Consider the following 24,770-nt stretch of genomic DNA (forward strand, 5'->3'; position numbering starts at 1 on the left):
CATCTTTCATCCCGTTTTTATTTCCACGTCTGTCCTAACTTGGCTCTGCCTGGTGCCTTTATAGCTAAAATTAGCCACACTTGATATTTTTAACTCTACAGTGCTTGGAAAGTATTTTGAGAGGCTTTGCCATATAACTTCATGAAAATAATGTGAGGAAAAGAAGAACTACAGGAAACAGGTGAAATAATCTATTCAGTTACTGAGAAAAGTTTCTTATTAATGGGAGAATTTATTAAGATAGGGAAGTATGTGTTGCCAGGTGAAGTGTTTTCCCACATTTTTCTTTTTTTTCTGTGACCATTTCTAGATGTCTGTACTTTTTGTGAACTCTCATGCTGTAAATGACGGTTTAGGTTTGCTGGTGCACTGGGAATTGATCTTTGAAAATTATAAGTCCAGTTAAAAAAAGATGGGTGGCCAGACGAAGAATCTGAGCCCTGTGTGCCTATACGTGTGCTAAAAGTCATGGAGCTTATGAAATCTGAGGTAATCTTGGCTTTTGTTTTGTTTTTTTTTTTGTTTTTGGTTTTTTTCTTGAGACAAAGTCTCGCCCTGTTGCCCAGGCTGGAGTACAGTGATGCGATCTCGGCTCACTGCAACTTCCACCTCCCAGGCTTCAGCCTCCCAAGTAGCTGGGATTACGGCACGAGACACCATGCCTGGCTAACTTTTGTATTTTTAATAGAGACAGGGTTTCACCATGTTGGCCAGGCTGGTCTCGAAGTCCTGATCTCAAGTGATCCACCCACCTTGGCCTCCCAAAGTGCTGGGATTACAGGCGTGAACTGCACGCGGCCCAATCTTGGCTTTTAAGTAGTTTAAGGTCTTGGGGTCAGGCACGAGGGAGTGAAGGGGTAGTGTGTTATTTATAGCCACACAATAAATTACACTAAAAGTTTTAGTGGCTTAAAATGTCACATATTTATTACACAGTTTCTGAGGGTCAGGATTCTGGGTTTGGCTTAGGTGGATCCTCTAGCTCAGGGTCTTTCATAAATGCCGTCAAAATGTTGGCCAGGGCTGCAGTCTCAACTAAAGTCATCACGGGGCGAGGAGGATCTGCTTCTAAGCTCATTCACATTAATGGGTTGGATTTAGTTGCATGCCAGCTGTTAGACTGAGGGCCTCATTTTATTCCTGATAATTGTCTCTTGTGGGCCTCTCCATAAGGTGGTGGCAAGCTAGATGGAAGCTAGAGTCACTTCATAATTTAACCTTGAAAGTGACATTCCATATATATATATATATATATATATGTATTTTTTTTTCCATATTCTGTTCAGTAGAGGTAAGTCTCTGGGCATGAATACTAGGAGGTGTGGAGATTATTAATAGCTATTTTTTTTGTTGATGAGTTGAGGGTGTGGGGAAGAAGAAGGTGGTATAAATTTTTATTTCTTACAGTGTATACTTAGAGTAGGAACCAGAATCACACAGCAGGGTGAGAAATTTTAAAAGCAAAGTTTACCACTAGGAAGCTATGTGATGTCTTACATAGGAAGAACAGCAAAGCATCTCAAATAAAGGAACATAACAAAACTTTAAACATTGAAAGGGTCTTTTTCTGTAGTTTTAGGTTGAAGTTTTATCTTAATTTTCTAGTCAATATTTTTCTACACTGACTTGGATGAAAATATTTATAACTGAAAGTATATTATTTCTTTTTACCTATTCTTTTTGAAAGATGGAAAGACATATTCTTCTAATTGGCTAATAGATTTCAAAGTTCATGTGCTTCCTGTGCTTGCTGTAATGTGCTAAACTCATACATTGTGTAGCAACAAAATTGGAGTAGTTTAAATAAAATAATGGAACGATAGCTGCTATTCTATTCTTCATGTTTCTGTGTGCATGTCTGTGTGAATCTCTGTCTGTATCTATAGTTTGATGTCTAAAATGTTTCCCACAGATTTTGTCTTTCATGAATTCTTTGAAGAAAGTTGAGATTCTGTTTGAGGGAAACTTTCCCTGGAGTATTAATTTTATGAATAAGTTTCTTCCTACTGCCTTAAAAAAATCTGATATTCTAGACATGTTTTTGTTATAGGTTAACATTATATCTTCAGTAATGAAATCTTGTAAAGTAAATCTTGGTTATTTCTAAAAAGAACATAAATTTCGGCAAATAAATTATTTCCTCTTAGCTTCAAATTAAATATAACATGAAGTATAATGTGGAAATAATAGAAAATATATGAAGAGGTAATTTTGTGGAACTAATATAGTTTATAGTCAGAATCTTTCTTTTTTTAGTAGAGTGGTTGCAAGTCCAGACCTGGAAGCAGACTGGCTGCTTTAAGGTCCCATTTCTGCCTCTCCCTACAGTATGTCTTTAGTCAAGTTAATTCACTTCTTGTGTCTCCATTTCCTATCTGTAAAATGGGGATATTAATGGTACCTACCAAATAAGGTTGTTGAAGAGATAAGTGAATTAATAAAGGCTAAGCACGTAGAACCATATGTGGCACTTAGTAAGTACTATATACATATCCTTATTTTTTACTGTTATTAGTAGTATTTATTATTAGTATCAACACTGGCTCAGTAACTGCTTATGTCAATTGTCTCTGGGATTTAGGTCTTTCATAACATAAACCAAGAGATTTGGATTCTTTATAACTGCCTAACTGGGGAGCTGTTAGTCTCTATTAGATAGTAATTCACTGATAACATTTTTCCTCATTGATAGGATTTTTTTGTGCCTACAGTTAAATAATACTCTGAAATATGGGCTCTGAAATATTTATAGACAGTTGTAGAGTGCATTCTTCTGAAACTGTTGGTTTTAATTTTTCCAAGTAACGTTTGCTTTATCTTTGTTAATTAGTCTTTCATATTACAAGAAAGAGAGCATTGCTTGAATTTTTTCTGTGCTCCTTAGCAGCAGGCTGTCTTCGTCATTATGTGGCCAGCTAGAGTTGCACACACAGAGCAGGTTCCCACCCTAGATACTCTCAATCTTACTAGTTTGTTAATATTTCTTTCTTTTCTTCCTTTTTTAAGAGAGTGTCTCGCTCTGTTGCCCAAGCTGGAATGCAGTGGCTCAATAATAGCTCACTGTAACCTTGAACTCCTGGGCTGAAGTGATCCTTCTACCTCAGCCTCCCAAGTAGCTGGGACTACAGGTGCACACCATTGTGCCTGGCTAATTTATTTTATTTTTCATATCTTGTGGAGACAGAGTCTCATTTTGTTTTGTCCAGGCTGATCTCTAACTCCTGGGCTCAGGTAATCTTCCTGCCTTGGCTTCTCAGAGTGCTGGGATTGCAGGCCTGAGCCACTGTATCCAGCCTGTTAATGTTTCTTTTTATGTTTTTTGGTCTCCAGAGCTTTTGTAAGTTTTACAAGTTTCTCTGTCTCTCTTGTGGTTCTAAGAATATGGAAACTGTGCATTCTCATTGTCTTTATTATTCTCTGTCTCCAGGTATGTTGCAGATAGGGACAGGTTCTTTTTACTGCCTGAGTCACATTTATTGAATTTTGCAGATTCTGTGCTTAAGTAAGAGGAATTCATGATTGAAGTCAAATAGTACCATAAGAATTATTGAGAAAAGATTACTCCCTAAAAAGATTACTCCCTATTGAAAAAAAGATTACTCCTAAGCACACGTGACTACATGTGGTAGGCAGATTTTCTAAAGTACTTTTTCTACATATCATTTTATTTAACCTTAACGTTTTCGCCTATTTTAAGAGGTTTTTTCATCCTACAGAATGACCCAATAGGTTTGCTGAAATGTTTTCTTTTAAATCACGCCATCTTGCTTTCGATGATCATTTAGACTGACCATTTTCTTTGGTGAATCTGGATCAGTTATACTAGACTGCATTTGTACTTTGCACATGAATATAGGTGTTGTAGAACAAAGAGTTTAATAGTGCCATATTGATGTTTTTACCTTTTATTTATTATTCTATTTCTCAGAAAGATGAATGAAACATAAGTGTGGTCTTTAGAGGAAGTTTTGCCTTTCTGCATATTTGGTGCTGCTGCATTCCAGATGGTTTTCTTGCCTTGCAGAAAATAACTTTGTAGGCTGCCGTTATTTGCATCTGCTGTTTGTCAGTGGCATTCACAGTGTTTTTGTTGTATTCCTCAATCTCTCAGCCATTGTGGCAGAACCGAATTGTAACTAGCAAGCAAATTTTTTCCCCTGATTCTTAGCAAGATTTCTTTCTTTCTTTTTTTAACGGAATGGCAAAGGAGATAAGTTTCTAATTTGGTCTACTGGTGATAGTGGTTAGTTAGTTGAAATAAAGTTTGGTATCCTTAAAAATGACATATAACTTTAAATATTTATTTTTCATTTATTTTTGGAAGCTTAAACAGATTTTTAAGTTTTTTAAGAAGTTTTTTGAGATAGGGTCTTAACTCTGTCACCCAGGTTGGAGTGCAGTGGCACAATCTTGGCCCAAGGCTCCAGTAATCCTCCCACCTCAGCCTCCTGAATAGCTGGGATCACACATGCCTGCCATCCTGCCCGGCTAAGTTTTGTCCTTTTTGTAGAGATGGGGTTTTGTTATGTTGCCCAGACTGGTCTTGAACTCCTGGGCCCCAGCAATCCACCTGCCTCAGCCTCCCAAAGTGCTGGGATTCCAGGCGTGAGCTACTGCGCCTGGCCCAGAAATTTACTTTCTCACAGCTCTGAAAAGTCTGAGCTTGATGTGCTGGCAGGGCTGGTTTCCTCTGAGGCCTCTCTCCTTGGCTTGCAGATGGCCGCCCTCTTGCTGCCTCTTCATATGGCTGTTCCTCTGTGTGCTTGCTCCTGTGGTGCCTCTCACTCTTTAAATACTCTAGTCTCTGTTATATCATATGTGTTAATTCTCTAGTCTTTTGCTGTAAAGCTTTTTCTTTAGTGTTAGTCTGGTGATGAGAACTCTATATTGTTTTTCTTCCTAAAGCATGCCCCAGCAGATAATGACGTTTCAGCTTTGGTTTCTTTGAAGTGGAGAGAGAACTTAGACATATGCAAAGCATTCTGAATACAGAATTCTATTAGACTTGTATGATCCTTTTAGTGACCCACCTTGATAAAGATTTTTCAAAACATTTAACTTAATTTTTATAGTATTTCTGTATACTCACATATCAATTTATATAATATTTAGATTGCAGACTTACAAGTACAATTATAATGAATACATTTGGTCACAGACACAGCTGATTCTTTTTGTTTTTTGGGGGTTTTCTTTTTTCTTTTTTTTTTTTTGAGACAGAGTCTTAGGCTGGAGTCATGTCACCCAGGCTGGAGTGCAGTGACATGATCATGACTCACTGTGGCCTCGAACTCCTGGCTCAAGTGATCCTCCCATCTCAGCCTCCCAAGTACTTAAGACTACAGGCATGTGCCACGGTGCCCAGCTGATTTTTAAATTTTTCATTTCTGTAGAGGTGGGGGTCTTGCTATGTTGCCCAGGCTGCATAGCTGATTCTCAAGTGCAGTCTAACCTCTGGGAACAGAACAGTGCAGAGTGATGAGTTGAGGAGCTCTGAGCATTTAGAGTGCTAGTGGTATGGTTTGTGGATGGGAAGGGGAGGAGTGGAGAGATTGTCCATTTGGGCACTGGAGGTCAGAAAAGGAAGCTTTCACTGTCGTATTTCAGGGCTCTTACTCCAAGTTTACAGATTTGTACTTTTTACACTTAGTATCTCTCACCACTTTTCAGGCCCCTTCTCTCACAAATCTTTAATTAGGAGAGATACAGTGCCAGTCCTTCATGGGTTTAACATCAGATATTGGCAGAGATGATAAGCACAATATATTGTGAGAGCACAGGAAATAAGTTCTTGTTTTGGGGGAGTGTAAAAGCTTTCAAGAAGAGGTGATTTTCTGAATTCTCAAGGACAGATCAGAATTAGAAGGTATCTGGGAAGATGAAAATGGGGCAGATAGGAAGAGGGGAAGGCGTGTTATTGCTGTAGTTTTAGACTATTTTGAACACCAATGTGCTCCCAGTACTAGGATGGTAGAATAATGTCTGGCACACATTACATGCTTAATAAGTATTTTAAAGAAAAAATAAATGTTGAGGAAGACAGAGGCCCAATTATAGTGGACCCTGTACGTGATGCTGTGAAGCCAGAGTTTATCCTGAAATGAGTCTTTGAGGTGTCTTAACCAGAAGAGTGGCATGATCAGATTTTATTTATAAAAATATCCCTCTGGAAGCATTGGGAGGGGAGAATAAGATTGCAGTGAGAGATACAGGTAAGGAGATTTTTGAAATAATCCAGTTGAGGAACTAGGGAGGGCCCAAATTAAAGCTTTTGAGCATTGTGAACAAAGGGTACTGATGCATTGTAGGAGTCTTTTGGAAAGAGAATTGACAGGGCTTGGTGACTGTGTGTGTGTGGAGCAGTGAGGGTCACGGAGGATTCTGGAGTGAACCCTACATTTGTAGGATGGTGTGATTTCAGAGTGGTGGTGTTGGTGCTATGGACTAGGAAAAAGCTCGTCTAGTGCTTAACACAATGTATAGCACATGCTATTTATTGTTCACTTTACTATTTGAGAAAACTATGTTTATTATTCGTATCTGAGTGCACAATCTTTATTTTTTTATTTTTTATATTTTTTGGAGACAGAGTCTGACTTTGTCACCCAGGCTGGAGTGCAGTGGCGTACTGTTGGCTCACGGCAACCTCTGCCTCCCGGGTTCAAGCGAATCCCATGTCTCAGCCTCCCAAGTAGCTGGGACTACAGGCACAAGGCACCATGCCCGGCTAATTTTTTGTATTCTTAGTAGAGATGGGGTTTTGCCATGTTGGCCAGGCTGGTCTCGAACTCCTGACCTCAGGTGATCCACTCACCTCAGCCTCCCAATGTGCTGGGATTACAGGCGTGAGCCACCGCGCCCGGCCCACAATCTTATATAACTGAGATGGTCTCGCCCACTTTTACTATATGCCAGGACCTGTGTTATAAATGTGAACAATATTTGTGGAATTGAGTTGAAACCTAACACAATTGTGTTTACTGTGAGCCTCTTTAATCTTTGAAATGTCATAATATTGTAGACTTAGCCCAATAAATTGACATCAGAGAATAAGATGGAAATCCTGTCTTTAAAATTACAAAGTTTTTAGTGTTATTTCTTAGTATTTTACCTTCTGAATAAATGACATCTTAGTTCATAGAATGACTCAGTATCATAACAGACGTGAAGCTAATTCTCTTTCTTTAGGATATATTCTCTTAAGAGGCTGATAGTATAGTAGAGGTTATTGTGCACATGTTGATAACTCACTACAGACTAGGCTCTGTGCTGCACATAGGGGATTCAAGAAGGGATGACATATTTTCCATTTTCAAAGATGATGAAGACATGTTTCTAAATAAGTGAGTTGGGCCATGACTTTCAGTGGTGGTACATTTTAATACTTTACAGCATATCACATACTAACTGGGAGTATCATTAAAATGCTAGGTGCATCCATAATTTTTTTCCTCCTTTTGATTGCCTCTTCCTTTGCATCCTATCTATCTACAGATCCTTTCTGCTGTACTTGCAACATACATCCCCAGTGCTTTCCTCTCCCTCCTTTTTTTCTCATCCGGTATTTGTGCTTCTGTTCTTGATTTTGCTGCCACTTTCTTGAATTCTTTCTCTACATTGTAGCTACAGTTACCTTTAAAATGTAGGCCACGTTCTGCTTAAAGCCTTTCAGTGGCTTCCTGGTATACACTTGGAGTAAAACTCAAGTCTTTCTCATGGCTTAAATATTGCCTCCTCAGAGAGTCTTGTTTGTTGAGAGATTAGTGAATACTCTGAGAACTCGGAGGAAGGAGCAATTAGTTCTGGCTTTGGGAACCGCAGAAGGAATTAATAAGAGGAATAGTATTTGATCCAGGTCTTGATGAGTAGGATTTTGTTAGATTACAGTATGTGCTGAAAAAGCACTTAAAGAGTGCCTACTATGTGCTACATATTGTCATATTCATGCTTTCTTTGACAAGTAATGATTAATAAGTGATATCTTTGAAAAGAAATTGATATTTGTTAACAACTTGGTTTTACTGCAGTCTCAACAAATAGTATATACAAGACTAGCCTAGCAATCCTTAGTCTGCTTAAATACCAGGAAGTGCTTCATTCACTGGTACCTGTGAGAATAGAACTTGGCAAGTGTTCTCATCACATATACCTGCTCAGTCAACTTGACTATATTCAGAAATGAACTACCTGACAAAACTACAAAATTTTAATTTGGAGTCTTGGTTTTTAGACCTTTTTTCTTCTCTTTTAAACCAGCTGTCTCTAGCCTTTTAATGCCATATTTTATTTTAAAATACCAAAATTAACATTAGAAGATGAAGTATAATTAACTATATATACCAATTGCATTGGGTCATAAAAATGAAGTTTTTGTTTATAACTAATTTACTGCCTGATCTTCACAAAAGTACAGCTTGGTAATTTACTAATTTAATCTTTTGCGTAGTTGCTTCACTGACTCAGAATCTCGAAGACTTTGACTGGGTATTCATTTTGAGGCTTGTCATGATGCAGATAGGATGGTAGTAAAATGATGCGCATTGCTCTATTATTTGTTCACCAGTGTCCATGCAGCAGTACTGTCTCTTGTGGCTAAGGCCAGCCATATTTTAAAGCAGGCCCTTGGCTAAGCATTTCACTGGACCAGGGAGAAACGGGGGGAAAACAAAATCTACAGATAATAGAGGGAATTGTCTAGAAAGCTCAAGTTATTGCATTTAATGATTTGTCTTTGTTTTGAAATATTCCTATTTTTAGATTCCAAAAATATCATTTTAAATAAGTTATGTTGGTCCCCACCACCGCCCCATCGCATACCTGTCAAGTAGGGCAAAATATTGGCAGCCAGTTCTGTATTATCTAGTCTGCTTTTGATGTTCATGGCTCCATGAAGTCTAAAACTGCTTACCGCCAATTTATTTTGTGTATCACACTTGTAATCGGAGTTAGTATGTGAGTAGCTTTTTTCCTTACTTCAGCAGTCTCTTCTCCTTCACCAGCTAGGTGTCCAACAATTAGTTCACTCTGACACTATGCAGAGTTAACATAGACCTCACAGGTTAAGGGCTCAGTTCCATAAGGCTGCTCCTACTTCAGATACTAGCTGCAAATGGAGTGCCCAGGCTACCCACATCTGCTTAGCCAACTGCAAATACCGAGGTTCCTGAAACCATCCAACCCACATTTGATAATTTGCTAGAATGATTCCCAGAACTCAGGAAAGCGCTTCACTATTACCCATTTATTATAGAGGATATAATTTAGGAATAGCCAAATGGAAGAGAGGCACAGGGCAAGGCGTGAGGGTGCGGGGGTTGAGTCTTTTCCTGCCCTTTTCCAAGTGCAACTCTCCCAGCACCTTCGTATGTTGATCAACCTGGAAGCCCTCTGACCGCTGTCATTCAGGGTTTTTATGGAAGTTTCATTACATAGGCATGATCGATGAAATCATTGGCCATTGTGATTGAACTCGATCTCTAGTCCATCTCCCTTCCCCAGTTGTTGGCGGGGGGCAGTAATGAGGTGGGAAGTGTGGGCCTGAGTTCCAGCCTTCCAATCATGCCGTGATATTTCTGGCCGCTTGGCCCCATCTGAAGCCATCTAGAAGCCCCTTCAGCCAAGAATCATCTCAGTATACCAAAGACACTTTGAGGAGCCCTGTACTAGGAACCCAGGACCCCAGACCAAATACAGTTGACCCTTGAACAGTAGAGTTATAAAAGGTGAGTAGAGGGGTGCAGGAGGTTAGGGACTCTGGCCCCCAAGTGCAACTTTTCTTTTCTTTCTTTCTTTCTTTTTTTTTGAGACAGAGTCTCACTCTGTCGCCCAGGCTGGAGTGTAGCGGCGTGATCTCGGCTCACGGCAACCTCCGTCTCCTGGGTTCAAGCGATCTCGTGTTTCAGCCACTCAAGTAGCTGGGACCACAGGTGCATGCCACCATGCCTGGCTAATTTTTGTATCTTTAGTAAAGATGCGGTTTCACCATATTGGCCGGGCTGGTCTTCTGATCTCAAATGATCTGCCTGCCTTGGCCTCCCAAAGTGCTGGGTTTACAGGCATGAGCCACTGTGCCTGGCGCAAGTGCAACTTTTGAGTCCCCAAAAACTTAACTACTAATAGCTTACTGTTGAGTAGAAGCCTTATGGATATCCGTAAACAGTTGGTCAACACGTTTTGTTATGTCATGTGTATTTTATACCATATTCTTTTTGAGACGGAGTTTTGCTCTTGTTGCCTGGGCCGGAGTGTCGTGGCGCGATCTCAGCTCACCGTAACCTCTGCCTCCCAGGTTCAAGCGATTCTCTTGCCTCAGCCTCCCGAGTAGCTAGGATTACAGGCGCCCGCCACCACACCTGGTTAACTTTTTTTTGCATTTTTAGTAGAGATGGGGTTTCTCTATGTTGGTCAGGCTTGTCTCCAACTCCTCACCTCAGGTGATCTGCCCTGCCCGCCTCGGCCTCCCAAAGTGCTAGGATTACAGGCTTGAGCCACCACACCCGGCCTGTATTCTTAAAGTAATCTAGAGAAAAGAAAATGTTATTTAAAAAAAATTAAAAAACCACAAGAAGGAGAAAATATATTTACTATTCATGAAGTGGACATGGATCATTATAGAGATCTTCATCCTTGTCTTCATGTTGAGCAGGCTGAGGAGGGCAGGAAAGAGGAGGGCTTGGCCTTGCTGTCTTAGGAAGGATAAGGTGGGAGAGGAGAAGGAGATGGAAGGGGAGGCAGGCACAGTTTTTCCAGTGTAACACTGGAAAAAATACTGAAAAACACACTGGAAAAAAAAATCCATGTATAAGTGGACCTGCGCAGTTCCCATGTTGTTCAGTGGTCAGCTGTATTTTTTATTACATGACAGGATGTCTCTAGTGAGAAGAGGTCCTCAGATGCTGTGGAAAGGAATAAGAGGACTGAGTTGCATTTGTTGCTAAACCCCAGCAGGCAGTGCCGTCCTTTCCTGGCTGGGCCTTGATGGGGCTTCTCTGAGTGCCTAATGACTTTTTTTTTTTTTGAGATGGAGCCTTGCTCTGTCACCCAGGCTGGAGTCCAGTGGTGTGATTATGATTCTTCTGCTTCAGCCTGTGCCTGCCACCACACCCAGCTAATTTTTGTATTTTTAGTAGAGATGGGGTTTCCCCATGTTGGCCAGGCGGGTCTCGAATTCCTAAACTGAGGTGATCCACCTGCCTTGGCCTCCCAAAGTACTGGGATTACAGGTGTGAGCCACTGTGCCCCACCAGTGCCTGGTATCTTCTAGGACTACACAGTTATTTGGGTTTAGCCAATCCCTTCACAGTGTGCCACATACCCACGTGGCTATTACTACCTCTCCAATAACACCTCAGCTCTTACCCATAGCTTATTTTTTCTTCTCTTTATTCTCAGCTTTGTTTAGAATTGGAAATGTTTAACATTTCATTTTATTTCTTTTCATCTTCATCAGAAAACCAATTAATTTTTTGCATTTTTGACTTTTCTTGGCTACTTGGATATGTTCATTTGGAGAAAAAAAGTAGAGGAAAACTTTGGGGCCATTAAAGCTAACTTTTCTTGTTTTAGATTTCTTATACTTAAAAAAATTTTTTTGAGGCATGAAGTGACCTATTTACAAAACGAGGTATTGCTTTAGCTTATATGATCTTACTGACACTTAAAGAGACATGATTTAATTTTTTTTTTTATTATTTAAGTTCTAGGGTACATGTGCACAACGTGCAGATTTGTTACATAGGTATACATGTGCCATGTTGGTTTGCTGCACCCATCAACACGTCATTTACATTAGGTATTTCTCCTAAGCCCAGCTCCCCACATCCCAAGACATTATCTCTTGAATCTTTGGAATCTTAGAAACAATGTAGCTGCAAAAATATTATTTGAAAACTGGAAACTACTATCCTGTATTATTCTAGATTTGTTTATTGAATTATTTACATTTAGCAGTAAATTTGTTGCTTGAATTGTAAGCGGTAAGAGGCACTTTGCCTTAGCTTGTTTTGTGTAATCTTTCCATAGGGTTATGTAAATGTCATCACATAAAAAATATTTCTGCTGTGAATGATGGAGAGATTTTTCAACTGCTACTGACAAATGCCCTTTAATCTATCTTTTAAAAATAATTCAAGTTTTAGTCATTGGCTTGTTTTCATTCCCAGAAGTATTTTACCAAAAATGTCAGTGCAGCATAAAAATTTAGACATTACCATTGGGTTTGCTGCACAAATACTGTTACAAGTTAGTTTTTGTAAACATTTTTCTAATGGAAAATTACAAATAATTATAACCCTGTTGTTCTGAAGCAATTTTATTACTCAGTGCTGTGACCTCTTTAGGCCTTCAGTGATCTTCTGTCATCAAGGACAAGAATAAAACACATGGTATCTCCTGCAAAGTTGCATTTCATTATCCCTCTTGGATGGGTTAAGAGGTGGGGCACGAGCAAGAGGGGAGAGTGTGAGGGTGACTTTCTGTTTCTGAGAATTTTTAGGAAAGAACCCACATGATTTATTGTTTAAATTTTTTGAGATAAAATTGGTAGAATAAGCAGTGCTTTTGTGAAGGATGTGGTTGCATGAACTGCTTCAGAGGATTTCCATTAACGACTGTTAAGTCATCAGGAGTATCAGAAGGCTTGTCTGTATTGAGGTTGAGTTATTTTAATTGGGTTAATAGCATAGAGTTGATGTGCCTATTCTAATATCCTAAAATATTTGAAAGATGAACCCATTGCTTAAGATGAAATTGAGATTATATTTTATTTTAAATACAGAGACGGGGTCTTGATATATTGCCCAGGCTGGTCTTGAACTCCTGGCCTCAGGTTATTCTCCCACCTTGGCTTCCCAAAGTGCTGGGATTACAGGCATTGAGCCACCGTGCCTGGCGTCTCTATTTTATTTATTTGTGTATCTCAGTCTCGCTTGGTAACAAATAATTGAGATAGATGAAGCTAATATTTAAAGATTCTATGACAGAATTGGCCTTTTCCCCTTTAATATTTATCTGTGGAGGCTAGAATTTAAAATCTAGTGGGGTCTTTAGAAATTATCTCATTTTACATTTTCATTTTTAAATGAAGAAATTTGAAGCACAGGATGTTATCTTGCCCAAGGGGAATGAGGAATTTAGTTACACTGCCATCCATTGGTTGTTAGCGGCCACTCCATGTCTCAAGGGGCAGATGGTTGATATCAGACTTTGTTACAGACTTTAAGGCAAGCCTGAGGATAAAAATAATTTTCTCAGTAAAGAAGGTGTTATCACAGACAGGTCATCAATATACTAAACATGTATGCAATTAAGCAAATAATGATTAATTTACACTTGTATTAGGTTGGTGCAAAAGTAATTGCGGTTTTTGCCATTAAAATAGCAAAAAGTGCAATTACTTTTGAACCAACGTAATAGTTCTGTTCAGTTTAGTGAATGAATTAGATACTCAGATTCAGAAGAACCACTTCTTGTGTTGCTTATCTAAGTGTTCTTCGTGGATCCTGCTCTCCTTTTGGTCTTTTAATTATACTTTATTTTTTTTGGTTCGTCTTCACCATTAGACTCTACGCATAAAGACAGGAAGCCTCTGTCTTGTCCATTGTTGTTTCCAGCACCCAGTAACAACACTGATTGTTGACTGACTCCTAGGTTTATGTGGCTATGTGAAACACTTAGCATATTTTAAATATTGTAAGTTTGAATATTTTATTTTATTTTTACAGTGAACAGAGTATCTGTCAGGCAAGAGCTGCTGTGATGGTTTATGACGATGCCAATAAGAAGTGGGTGCCAGCTGGTGGCTCAACTGGATTCAGCAGAGTTCATATCTATCACCATACAGGCAACAACACGTTCAGAGTGGTGGGCAGGAAGATTCAGGACCATCAGGTAAGGCTTTACTACAATTCTTGTTAAAAATGATTTAGTATTACAGAAGGACTTGGTATATTCCGTAAAATAAAGTAGTTTTAAAACTCTAATCAAAATAGTCTCTCTGGGAAAAATGGAATATAAAACTGTCTCTCCACCCTTTCTACCTTTTATGAAGCCTGAACTTAAACGAAGATTTAGAACAAATTGTACAAAAAGAGAAATACGAGTTCTTTGATGATGAATTTTCATTAGATTTTCTGGCCTTCAATTAGTTTTTGAAATCTAAAGCACATTAAGGACAAACAGAAACAAAACTCTACTTAAGTGGCAGATTGTATGTTTATGGAATTCATTTCCTGCCAAAGTTTGGGATGTGGGGTTAGAGGAGGGAGTTGAAAGTATAGATAGTTTCAGAAAATACTGTTAAATTCACATATGGTAGAAAAATAGTAGGTATTGAGGTTGCTGGAATAGTTCAGCTTTTGCAGTTCATGTCTGGGGCGACAGCTAAGCTTTTACTAATTCTTCGCTCCGGATTTCTTAGAAAGTAGCTGGATTATCTGATTACTTGATTTCTTGGGCCTTAACAGATCAAGAGCAGTAGAGAGGAAAAGGCAGATAAGCTCTTACTAGCATTAACTATATACTAATAGTAAGAACTTTTATAAAGAGTAGATTTACAAAATACTTTGAGAAAAAATATTTACCAAAGATGTTGGAATCAACTGACTTTAAAAATCATCCTGCTACACATGCAGAAAGAATGTAACAAATTTTCTTCTTCATTGCCCAGCTGAGCTCTTATAAAGAAAGGTAGGTTCCTAGGTTCCCCTACATTGTGTGGTAGTGTGATGTAAACAGATGCTGCATTAGCCCTGGGTTTTAGGATGGTGATTATGGATTGGTAAGATTTGTCATGTATGCATATAGGGGCTGTGGGCCTACAAGAGGTTGGGCTGTGAAACTGGTATTTTGGCAAAAAAAACAAAACAAACAAAAAAAAAACAACCACACAAAAAACTAGCACTCTTAGAGGGGCTACACCCCGTAGAAAGCGGACTAAGAGAAATCCTCCTATCAGCACAGGGAAGCAAAGGAGTTTGTTGCTTTCTTAGCTGGCTTAGAAGCTCCCCCGAGAAATGAGAAACTCCTTTACTTAAGCAACTTAAGCCAAGAAATTAGGAAACACTGGTTGTAGAGCACTGAAACTGTTGGGGCACGTGGTAAAAACAAATGTGGTGCCTGCGTGGAGATGAACTTTCACAGCTCTGAGTCAATCTGTGGAAAGAGCAATTCTCTGAATTTACCAGATGTATCCATTTATACAAACGGTTTCGGCCTGCCCCTCTTTCTGCCCTCTCCGACTCCCTTCTGTCTGTCTCTCCCCTGTGCCCCGCCCTCTTACCCTCTTCTTTTCCCTCCGTAGTCTTCCTGCCTTTTCCTCTAGGCTCCAGTTTCCTTGTTGTGTTGCACAGCCTTTTTCTGGTCTCCCAGGCTTTTTACCAAGAGCCTCCTCTGTCCCATTTGTAGTCCAGGTTCTGGGGAGCACTCTCTCATCTTTGTCTTTGTTCCAGCAGCGACTTAGGCCAGAGATAAATCAAATACACCCCAAGATGTTATTATGGGGGGAAAAAAAGAAAACTAGACAACTAAAATTTTTAGAAATTGTTGAACCTTCTTAATACAACATTCCAAACTAATAGCTGTAAAGAAACTACATTTTTGGTAAATTTAGTGAATTGGTTATTTGAAAGTACTGATGAACAATCCTACATTTAGAGAAATGAAAAAGAATATTTGAAGATAATCAGAAAGAAATTCTTTTTTTTTATTATTTGAGGCGGAGTTTTGCTCTTGTCACCCAGGCTGGAGTGCAATGGCGCGATCTCAGCTCACTGCAACCTCTGCCTCCTGGGTTCCAGCCATTCTCCTACCTCAGCCTCCAGAGTAGCTGGGATTACAGGCATGTGCCACCCTGCCTGGCTAATTTTGTATTTTTAGTAGAGATGGGGTTTCTTCATGTTGGTCAGGCTGGTTTCGAACTCCTGGCCTCAGGTGATCTGCCTGCCTCAGCCTCCCAAAGTGCAAGGATTACAGGCGTGAGCCACCGTGCCAGGCCCGGAAAGAAATTTAAGCTAGGAAATTTGCATATGAAATACCAAAATTTTTATTTCTAGGAGAAGTAAACTATCCTGTGACTCTTAGATTTTGGCAAATAGAATGTTTCTTAAAACATTTAAAAATTTAAAACTGTGCTTCTAAATTGTGACATTAAGAGGAAATTATTATGAATATTAGAAAATATTTAGAAAATAAGAAAACACTGAGACCTGAGTGATATTACATATAGAAACCTGTAGGACATCTAAGCTGTCCTTAGATGGACAAGTCTTAATTGCATGTAGTAGGAAAAAAAGGGAAACTCAAAAAGAATGAGCTTAACCCAAAGAAAGCAGAAGAAAATATTAAAAAGATATTAATTAAATAAAAATAAATAGTATTTGTTAATACAAAAGCTGCTTCATTGAAAAGATAAACTAGCTCGCTCGGTGGCTCATACACACTGTAATCCCAGCTCTTTGGGAGGCCAAGGCAGGAAGATTGCTTGCCCGAGTTCAAGACCAGCCTGGTCAACATAATGAGACGCTGTCTCTACAAAACTATTTTTTAAAACTCAAACAGGCCAGGCGTGGTGGTGCTTGTCTGTAATCCCAGCACTTTGGGAGGCCAAGGCGGGTGGATCACCTGAGGTCAGGAGTTCGCAACCAGCCTGACTAACATGGTGAAACCCTGTCTCTACTAAAAAAAAAAAAAAAAAAAAAAAAAAAAAGTCGGGTGCGGTGGCACATGCCTGTAATTCGAGTTGCTTGGGGGCTGAGGCAGGAGAATCGCTTGTACCTGGGAAGCGGAGGTTGCAGTGAGCCAATATTGCGCCATTGCACTCCAGCCTGGGCAACGAGTGAAACGCCATCTCAAAAAAAAAAAAAAAAACAAAAAACAAAAACAAAAAAAACCCCAAACAACCAGCCGGGTGTGATGTGTGTGCCTGTAGTCCCAGCTACTCGAGAGGCTGAGGTGGAAGAATCACTTAAGCCTGGAAGGTGGAGACTGTAGTGAGTGTGATTGTGCCACTGCACGCCAACCTGGGAGACAGAACAAGACCATGTCTCAAAAAAAAAAAAAAAAAAAAACCTTGCAGAATCAAACAAAAAAAAGGAACAGTACAAATAACCAATTTTAGGAATGAAAAAAAGAATACCACTATAGTTACTGAAGGAAATACAATATTATAAAAAACTTTATGCCAATAAGTGGGCCATTTTGTAGAAAAACGTAACTTTTTAAAACTGAATAGGAAAACATGATAGACCTACAATCATGAAATAAATCAATAGTAAACAATCTGCCCCCCAAATTTTAAAAAGCTGCAGGAGAGTACAGAGCATTTTCAAATGAAATCTAAAATGTCATGATATTTTCTGTTTTATGCAACCATTGTAGAGAATGATATTTTATAAGGCTTGTATAATTTTGAAATCCAAAACATAGAACACGTTTAGGAGAGGAGCCAGTCTTCAGTTATGAATATATACCTAGATATAATAGTGCTCAATAAGATATTAGCAGACCAAATGTAGTAATGAGTAAAAAACAAAACCGCTTCTTGATCAAATAGGGCTTATCATTGTTTGCCTTAGTAATATAAGAATGGTTAACATTAGATAACTTACTAATGTTATTTCCCAGGAGAAGACCTACAAAAGCAAGAGGTTCTGGAAAAAGCATTTGATAAAATTTGAATCAATACATAACAATTCTCATCACATTAGGCATAAAATTAATCTTCTTAAGCTGATATGGGTGGATAATAGAAGCATACAGCAGGTATCTTACAGGATTGTACAGTGTCGAGAGCATTTCCATTAAACTTGTGAATAAATTGAGCATTTCAGCTCTAATCACTTTCATTTAGTGATACAGAGGAGGTACTAGATAACCTAGCCATACAAATTTAAGAAATAGAAGCAGTAAGAATTGATAAGAAAGAAACAGCTTGTTACTCACCAATGATGTAATTGTCTGCATAAAAATCTCCCAGGAGTATCTGCAGATAAACTATTAGAACTAACAAGATTTTCAGTGAGGTTGCTGGTTACATGATCAGTATGTAAAAGCCACTTGCATTTTTGTATAAGCAATAAACAATTAGAAAATATAATTTTATTAATATAATGATACTTAAGGAAACACCATCCCTAAGAATAAATCTCTAATAAATAATTGGTTTTCTGTCTTTCATTCTTGCTTTTTTTTTTTTTTTTTTTTTGACACAGAGTTTTGCTCTGTTGCCCAGGCTGGAATGCAATGGTGTGACCATAGCTCACTGCAGCCTTGACCTCCTGAGCTCAAGTGATCCTTCTGCCTCAGTCTCCTGAGTAGCTGAGATTATAGGCATGAGCCACTGTGGCTGGCCATCATTCTTACGTATCTTAATGGTTATCAGTCTGTTGTAAGTGGGCACATGTTGTTATAATTTACTAAACATCTAAACTTTCTATAGTAAGAGCTGTTAAAACCACCCACCATTTACTTATAAAATTGAATATGTACAATTATATAAATATGTTATATAAAAAAATACTTCATTTTCCAGCCTAACATTTATTAAGTGCTTATGGGTACTATGCTTGGGTGTGTTTTCTTGTTGTTGTTGTTTTTTTTTTGTTTTGTTTTTTTTGAGACGGAGTCTCGCTCTGTCGCCCAGGCTGGAGTGCAGTGGCTCGATCTCAGCTCACTGCAGGCTCCGCCTCCCGGGTTCACACCATTCTCCTGCCTCAGCCTCCTGAGCAGCTGGGACTACAGGCACGCACCACCACGCCTGGCTAATTTTTTGTATCTTTAGTAGAGACGGGGTTTCACCGTGATAGCCAGGATGGTCTCGATCTCCTGACCTCATGATCTGCCCGCCTCAGCCTCCCAAAGTGCTGGGATTACAGGTGTGAGCCGCTGCGCCCGGCCTATGCTTGGGTTTTATATAGAATATTGTTCCTGACCTTGAATCAAAGATGCAGTGAAGAATGGGGATGTTGGCTGGGCGCAGTGGCTTACGCCTTTAATCCCAGTACTTTGGGAGGCTGAGGTGAGTGGATCACAAGGTCAGGAGTTTGAGAAGAGCCTGACCAACATGGTGAAACCCAGTCCCTACTAAAAATACAAAAATTAGCCAGGTGTAGTGGCGCACGCCTGTAATCCCAGCTACTCAGGAGGCTGAGGCAGGATGGAGATGTTAAGCACATAAGCAAAGAACCACAGTAAAATGCTGCAGTTGTGATAAGTGTAAAATAGAGCACAGTGAGGGCATAAAAGCATCATCAGTTTGTTGGGAAGATAGGAGAAAGGGTCATGGATGACCTCATAGACAGGATAAGATAGTGAGCCAGGTCACAAGGAAGTGTGGGTGTTTACTGCACTGTTTATTCTGTTATGGTCAGGCTAAAAATGGATAGGCATGTGTGAAATGGAACATCACAACCAGTCTAGACTCAAGCTCACTGGATCTGAAGCACAGAATTTAGGATTATGATGTAGTCCAAACCTGACAGCATGCTCAGTGGACACCCAATAAGTAGTTATTAAGTGAAAATACTTATTTTTTTTTGAGACGGAATCTCACTCTGTCGCCAGGCTGGAGTGCAGTGGTGCCATCTCAGCTCACTGCAACCTTCAACTCCCTGGTTCAAGCGATTCTCCTGCCTCAGCCTCCCAAGCAGCTGGGATTACAGGCATGTGCCACCACGCCTGGCTAGTTTTTATATTTTTAGTAGAGACAGGGTTTCACCATGTTGGCCAGGTTGGTTTTGATTTCCTGACCTCATGATCCCCTCGCCTCCACCTCCCAAAGTGCTGGGATTACAGGCATGAGCCACTGCGCCCAGCCTGAAAATATTTAATTTTAATACTTTTAAAGATTATTTGCAGTACTGTCTATCCTCAATGGTTAGATGAGTGAAAGAATTAATTCAGATGAAAAAAATTGGTTTTTGTTTTTGTTTTTGAGACTGAGTTTCACTGTCGCCAGGCTGGAGTGCAGCGGTGCGATCTCTGCTCACTGAAACCTGACTCCCTGGTTCAAGCTATTCTCCTGCCTCAGCCTCCCGAGTAGCAGGGATTACAGGCATGCACCACCAAGCCCAGCTCATTTTTGTATTTTTAGTAGAGACAGGGTTTCACCATGTTGGCCAGGATGGTCTCAATCTCCTGACATGGTGATCTGCCCGCCTTGGCCTCCCAAAGTACTGGGATTACAGGCATGAGCCACTGCGCCCAGCCCCAGATTTCAAATTTTTATATTGGAAAAAGGAAATAGTAGTTTATATAATTTTGATCCTAGTAATATTTTCCACAACTTTTTCTAGCATTCTGTTATGAACAATTGAAAAAGTAAATGTAACACATCTTTTCTCGTTTGCCATTTTAAGCTATTTGCCAAGCAGGGATATTGATTTGCCTTAAAATGGGTCTTCTCATTTTCTGATAATGTTAAAATTTAGTAGCTTTGGGTTCTAGTGTCTTCTAAGGAATTGTGACAACCTCACCCCAATATTTCTAAAAACATCAGGAGGGTGGGCACAGTGGCTTGTGCCTATAGTCCCAGCTATTCGGGAGGCTGAGGCACGATAACTGCCTAGGGCCAGGAGTTCAAGACTGTCATATCCTATGATTGTGCCTGTGAATAGCCAGTGCACTCCAGCCTTATGGTAAAATGTGCATAACATTTTATTTTATTTTATTTTATTTTATTTTTTTTGAGACAGAGTCTCACTCTGTCACCCAGGCTGCAGTGCAGTGGCGTGATCTTGGCTCACTGCAACCTTTGCCTCCCGGGTTCAAGTGATTCTCCTGCCTTAGTCTCCCAAGTAGCTGGATTACAGGCATGTGCCACCACGCCTGGCTAATTTTTGTATTTTTAGTAGAGACAGGGTTTTGCCGTGTTGGCCAGGCTGGTCTCGAACTCCTGACCTCAAGTGATCCACCTGCCTCAGCCTCCCAAAGTGCTGGAATTACCATGAGCTACCTCCAGCCTTGGGGGACAACAGGAAGCCCCTGTCTCAAAAAAAAAAAAAAAAAAAAAAGTTCAGATTTGCCTAGGTTCTAGTAAACAGAGTGCTACCCATCCCAAATTGAGGAAGTCCCAGTGGGGATGTCCTGGTAGTGTGGGAAGGCTGGCTATGGTGCTGCTGAACAGCCACTTTGACTCAGTGTCTCCTTTGGCCAAGTTACAGAGCAGACTTTCTGGGCCAGTCCTGCTTCCCGACTTTGTCTCTGGCTGTTCTCAGGGATATTTCTCCCTTCTGGCACTCCCAATGCTTCCCATGGTTTGAGATGACAGATGGGTCTTTTGCCATGAACCCAGGATGGTGGAGAAGTTTGTTGTTTACCTTGATCTCACTTTTTCCAGTGTAGAAGGCGTGAGTTGGGGGAGATTTTCTGCGTGCTTGGTGCCAGCAGGCTGTGGGGAGGGCCATTGTGGATATGGAGGTTTGATTCTCTTACTGTCTGCTGAGAGTTTTTTTATTTCTCTGTGTCTCCAGGAACTGTCTGCTGCTCCTATTTGAGTTGTGGGATATTGCTGGTGCTGTATACTTGATTTTGTTTTGTTGGGGGGGCAGGGAGAGTAGGGAACTATTAGATTGGTGCAAAAGTGATGGCTGTTTTTGCCATAGGTTGCTTCTGCGCTGCCATTTTGGAACCAGACATCTCACAGTTCCTCTTGTTCTGGTTACAAATTTATGAGTCATAGCAGGAGACTTTAACTTACTTCTGTTAGTAACTGATGGAACAGGCAGTCAGAAAAAAAGGTCTATAAGAATGTATAGAAGGTTTGAACAATACAATTACCTCCCTAGCCTAATTGACATACATACCACATACCTTGGAAATGTACATGTCACAATTTCAAAATTGTATATATGCTTGGCCCTAAAGAAAGTGTCAACAAATTTCAAAGGATTAAAATCATACAAAGTGTATGGTCACCTCAGAATTAATCTAGAAATAAGATAATAGAGAATCCCATAGGTGTAGGTGTTAAGAAATACCTTTCTGAATAGTCTATGAGTCAGAGAAGAAATCACAATGAAATAAGAAAAATTGGTTGAGCTGAATAATGATGAACATGCCACATATTAACACCAATAGAATGCAACTAAACTTGTGATTAAAGTGAAATTTAGAGGCTAAAATGTTTATCTTGAAAAAGAAGTATTGTTGACTTTTCAGCCAGACTCAGGATGCTTCTCAAGAAATTAAATAATAGGCCATTAAAGACATATAGAATATTAATAGAAAGAGGGTAACAATAAAGATAAGAGCAGAAACAGGCCGGGCGCGGTGGCTTACGCCTGTAATCCCACCACTTGGGGAGGCCGAGGCGGGCGGATCACGAGGTCAGGAGATCAAGACCATCCTGGTTAACACGGTGAAACTCTGTCTCTACAAAAAATACAAAAATTAGCCGGGTGTGGTGGCGGGCGCCTGTAGTCCCAGCTACTCGGGAGGCTGAGGCAGGAGAATGGCGTGAACCCGGGAGGCAGAGCTTGCAGTGAGCCGAGATCGCGCCACTGCACTCCAGCCTGGGCAACAGAGTGAGACTCCATCTCAAAAAAAAAAAAAAAAAAATAGCGGAAATTAATGCAGTAGAAAGCAAACACACTAAGGAGGAGAGGTTTGTCTCTAAAGTCCTTGTGAAGGACAGCTCTTGAAAAAAAAAAATGGTTTAACCATTATGAAGAAAGAAGGGACATCACTGTGAATCTTACAGACATTTAAATGATTAAGGAGATATTTTGAGCTACTTTATTTTAGTAATTTTGAAAATGTAGATGTAGAAATTCCTACGAAAACACTTTAAAGAAATTAAGACTATCATTAAAAGAAGTAAAAGGAAGAAAACTTCGTTTAGCTGGCTCTACTGGTGGTGTCCTTTTCAACCAAACCTTTAACAACTAAAGAATATCAATATTACGTACTTTTTTCCAGAGAATACAAAAAGAGGATGCCTATCTTTTTGTCAACTCTACAGTGCCAATTCATTTTAAGTCCAGCATTACTTTGGTATCAAAACCTGGTATGAATACAATAAAGAGGAAATTACAGGTTAATCTCACTCATAAAAGTACATGTAAAAATTTCAAACAGCAATATCAAACAAAAATCCAGAGATTTATAAAAATTGATATGTGAGGACCAAGATTGTTTATCCTAGGAATGTAAGGTTGGTTTAATACTAGAAAATCATCAGTATAATTTACTGCATAAAAACAGAAAAACCAGTCACCTCAAGAGATGTTGGGGAGGACTTGATAAAATGCAGTATTCAATCATGATGGAAACCCTTAGCTATTAAGTAATAGGGTTTTCCCCCAGATAAAATATATCAATAAAATTATTACATGAAAGGTCATTTATTTATTTATGTATTTATTTATTTTTTGAGACAGAGTGTCACTCTGTTGCCAGGCTGAGGTGCAGTGGCAGAGTCTCAGCTCACTGCAACCTCTGCTTCCTGGGTTCAAGTGATTCTTCTGCCTCAACCTCCCAAGTAGCTGGGATTACAGGCACATGCCACCACGCCTGGCTAAGTTCTGTATTTTTAGTAGAGACGGGGTTTCACTATGTTGGCCAGGCTGGTCTCGAACTCCCGACGTCAAGTGATCCACCTGCCTTGGCTTCCCAAAGTGCTGGAATTACAGGCATGATCCACCTCGCCTGGTGTGAAAGATCATACTTTTAACAGTTTAATTGAGAAAGCTTTCCCTCTAAAATCAGAAAATAAAGATACTTGTTATGAACACTTTTTTTCAGCATTGTATTGTTATTTCTAGCCAGTGTATGAAGGTAAATACATTGTGAATGGATTGGAAAGGAAGAAATAAAGCTGTCCATTGCAGATCACATGGTTGTGTATTTAGAGGAAAAAACCTAAATGTAAATTATTAGGATTATTAGAAGATTCTAATACTTAGAACTCAATTAATAATAGAAAATAATAAATCTAATGAAAGATACTCAAGACCCCTATAAAGATACTTAAGAGCCTCCTCAGATTGATATGTTAGCTTTTATGCAACCTCAAAGTCCCCAAAATTTCTTTGGTAGAAACTGATAATCAGAATGTAAAACTAGCTGCACACAAAGGACTGAGAAGAGCCAAAGCAATTTTGAAGAATGAAACAGGAAGACACACTCTAATAGTCATCTAGATTTCATATAAAGCTACAACAATTAAGACATTGTAGAGTTGGCAAAAAGGCATATTGATCTGTAGGAGAAAATAGAGCCATATAGACACTTGATTTATGTGCTGCAGGCAAACCTGCAGCACAGTGATAGTGCTGGATCATTTGGACAGCCATATTGAAACAAACAGCAAACTTGATGCCTACCTCACACCATAGGCATAGATCAATTCCAGTTGGATTGGGGATAGAAATGTGAAAGGTAAAATAATAAAGCTTCTACAAGATAATATGGGACAATATTTTCATGACCTTGTGATTGAGAAACATTTGTTAAGCAGGGCACTAAAGCAGTAACTATAAAGGAAAAGATTGCTAATTTGAACAGAATCAAAGTGAAGAACTTACATCCATCGAGACACCGTTAAGAGTGAAACGGCGATTCATAGAATGGTGTGAGATATATGCAACACAGATAACCAACAATGATATCATATGTAGAATATATAAAGGGCTTAGAAATCAAAGAAGAAAAAAATTGACAACTCAGGGGAAAAATGGACAAGAGACTTAATTCAAGCAGATATTCATAAAAAGAGACATCTAGATAGCTAATAAAAATTGGAGAAATGCAAACTAAAACTGCAGTGATAAAGCATT

The 24,770-nt window shown here is 39.5% G+C and overlaps 1 protein-coding gene across 25 annotated transcripts in view; it reads left to right on the forward strand.

Moving 5' to 3' along the window:
* ENAH (ENAH actin regulator) overlaps positions 1-24,770 on the forward strand; it is a 155,691-nt gene that overhangs the window by 69,659 nt on the left and 61,262 nt on the right. For all 25 annotated transcript variants that reach the window (XM_063671689.1, XM_063672237.1, XM_054502169.2 and 22 more), the window contains one exon: positions 13,722-13,887. In XM_063671689.1, coding sequence (XP_063527759.1) covers positions 13,722-13,887 — 166 coding nt within the window. The remainder of the gene's footprint in view (positions 1-13,721; positions 13,888-24,770) is intronic.

This window comes from Pongo pygmaeus, chromosome 1 (genome assembly GCF_028885625.2).
Source record: "Pongo pygmaeus isolate AG05252 chromosome 1, NHGRI_mPonPyg2-v2.0_pri, whole genome shotgun sequence".
Taxonomy (NCBI): Eukaryota; Metazoa; Chordata; class Mammalia; order Primates; family Hominidae; genus Pongo; species Pongo pygmaeus.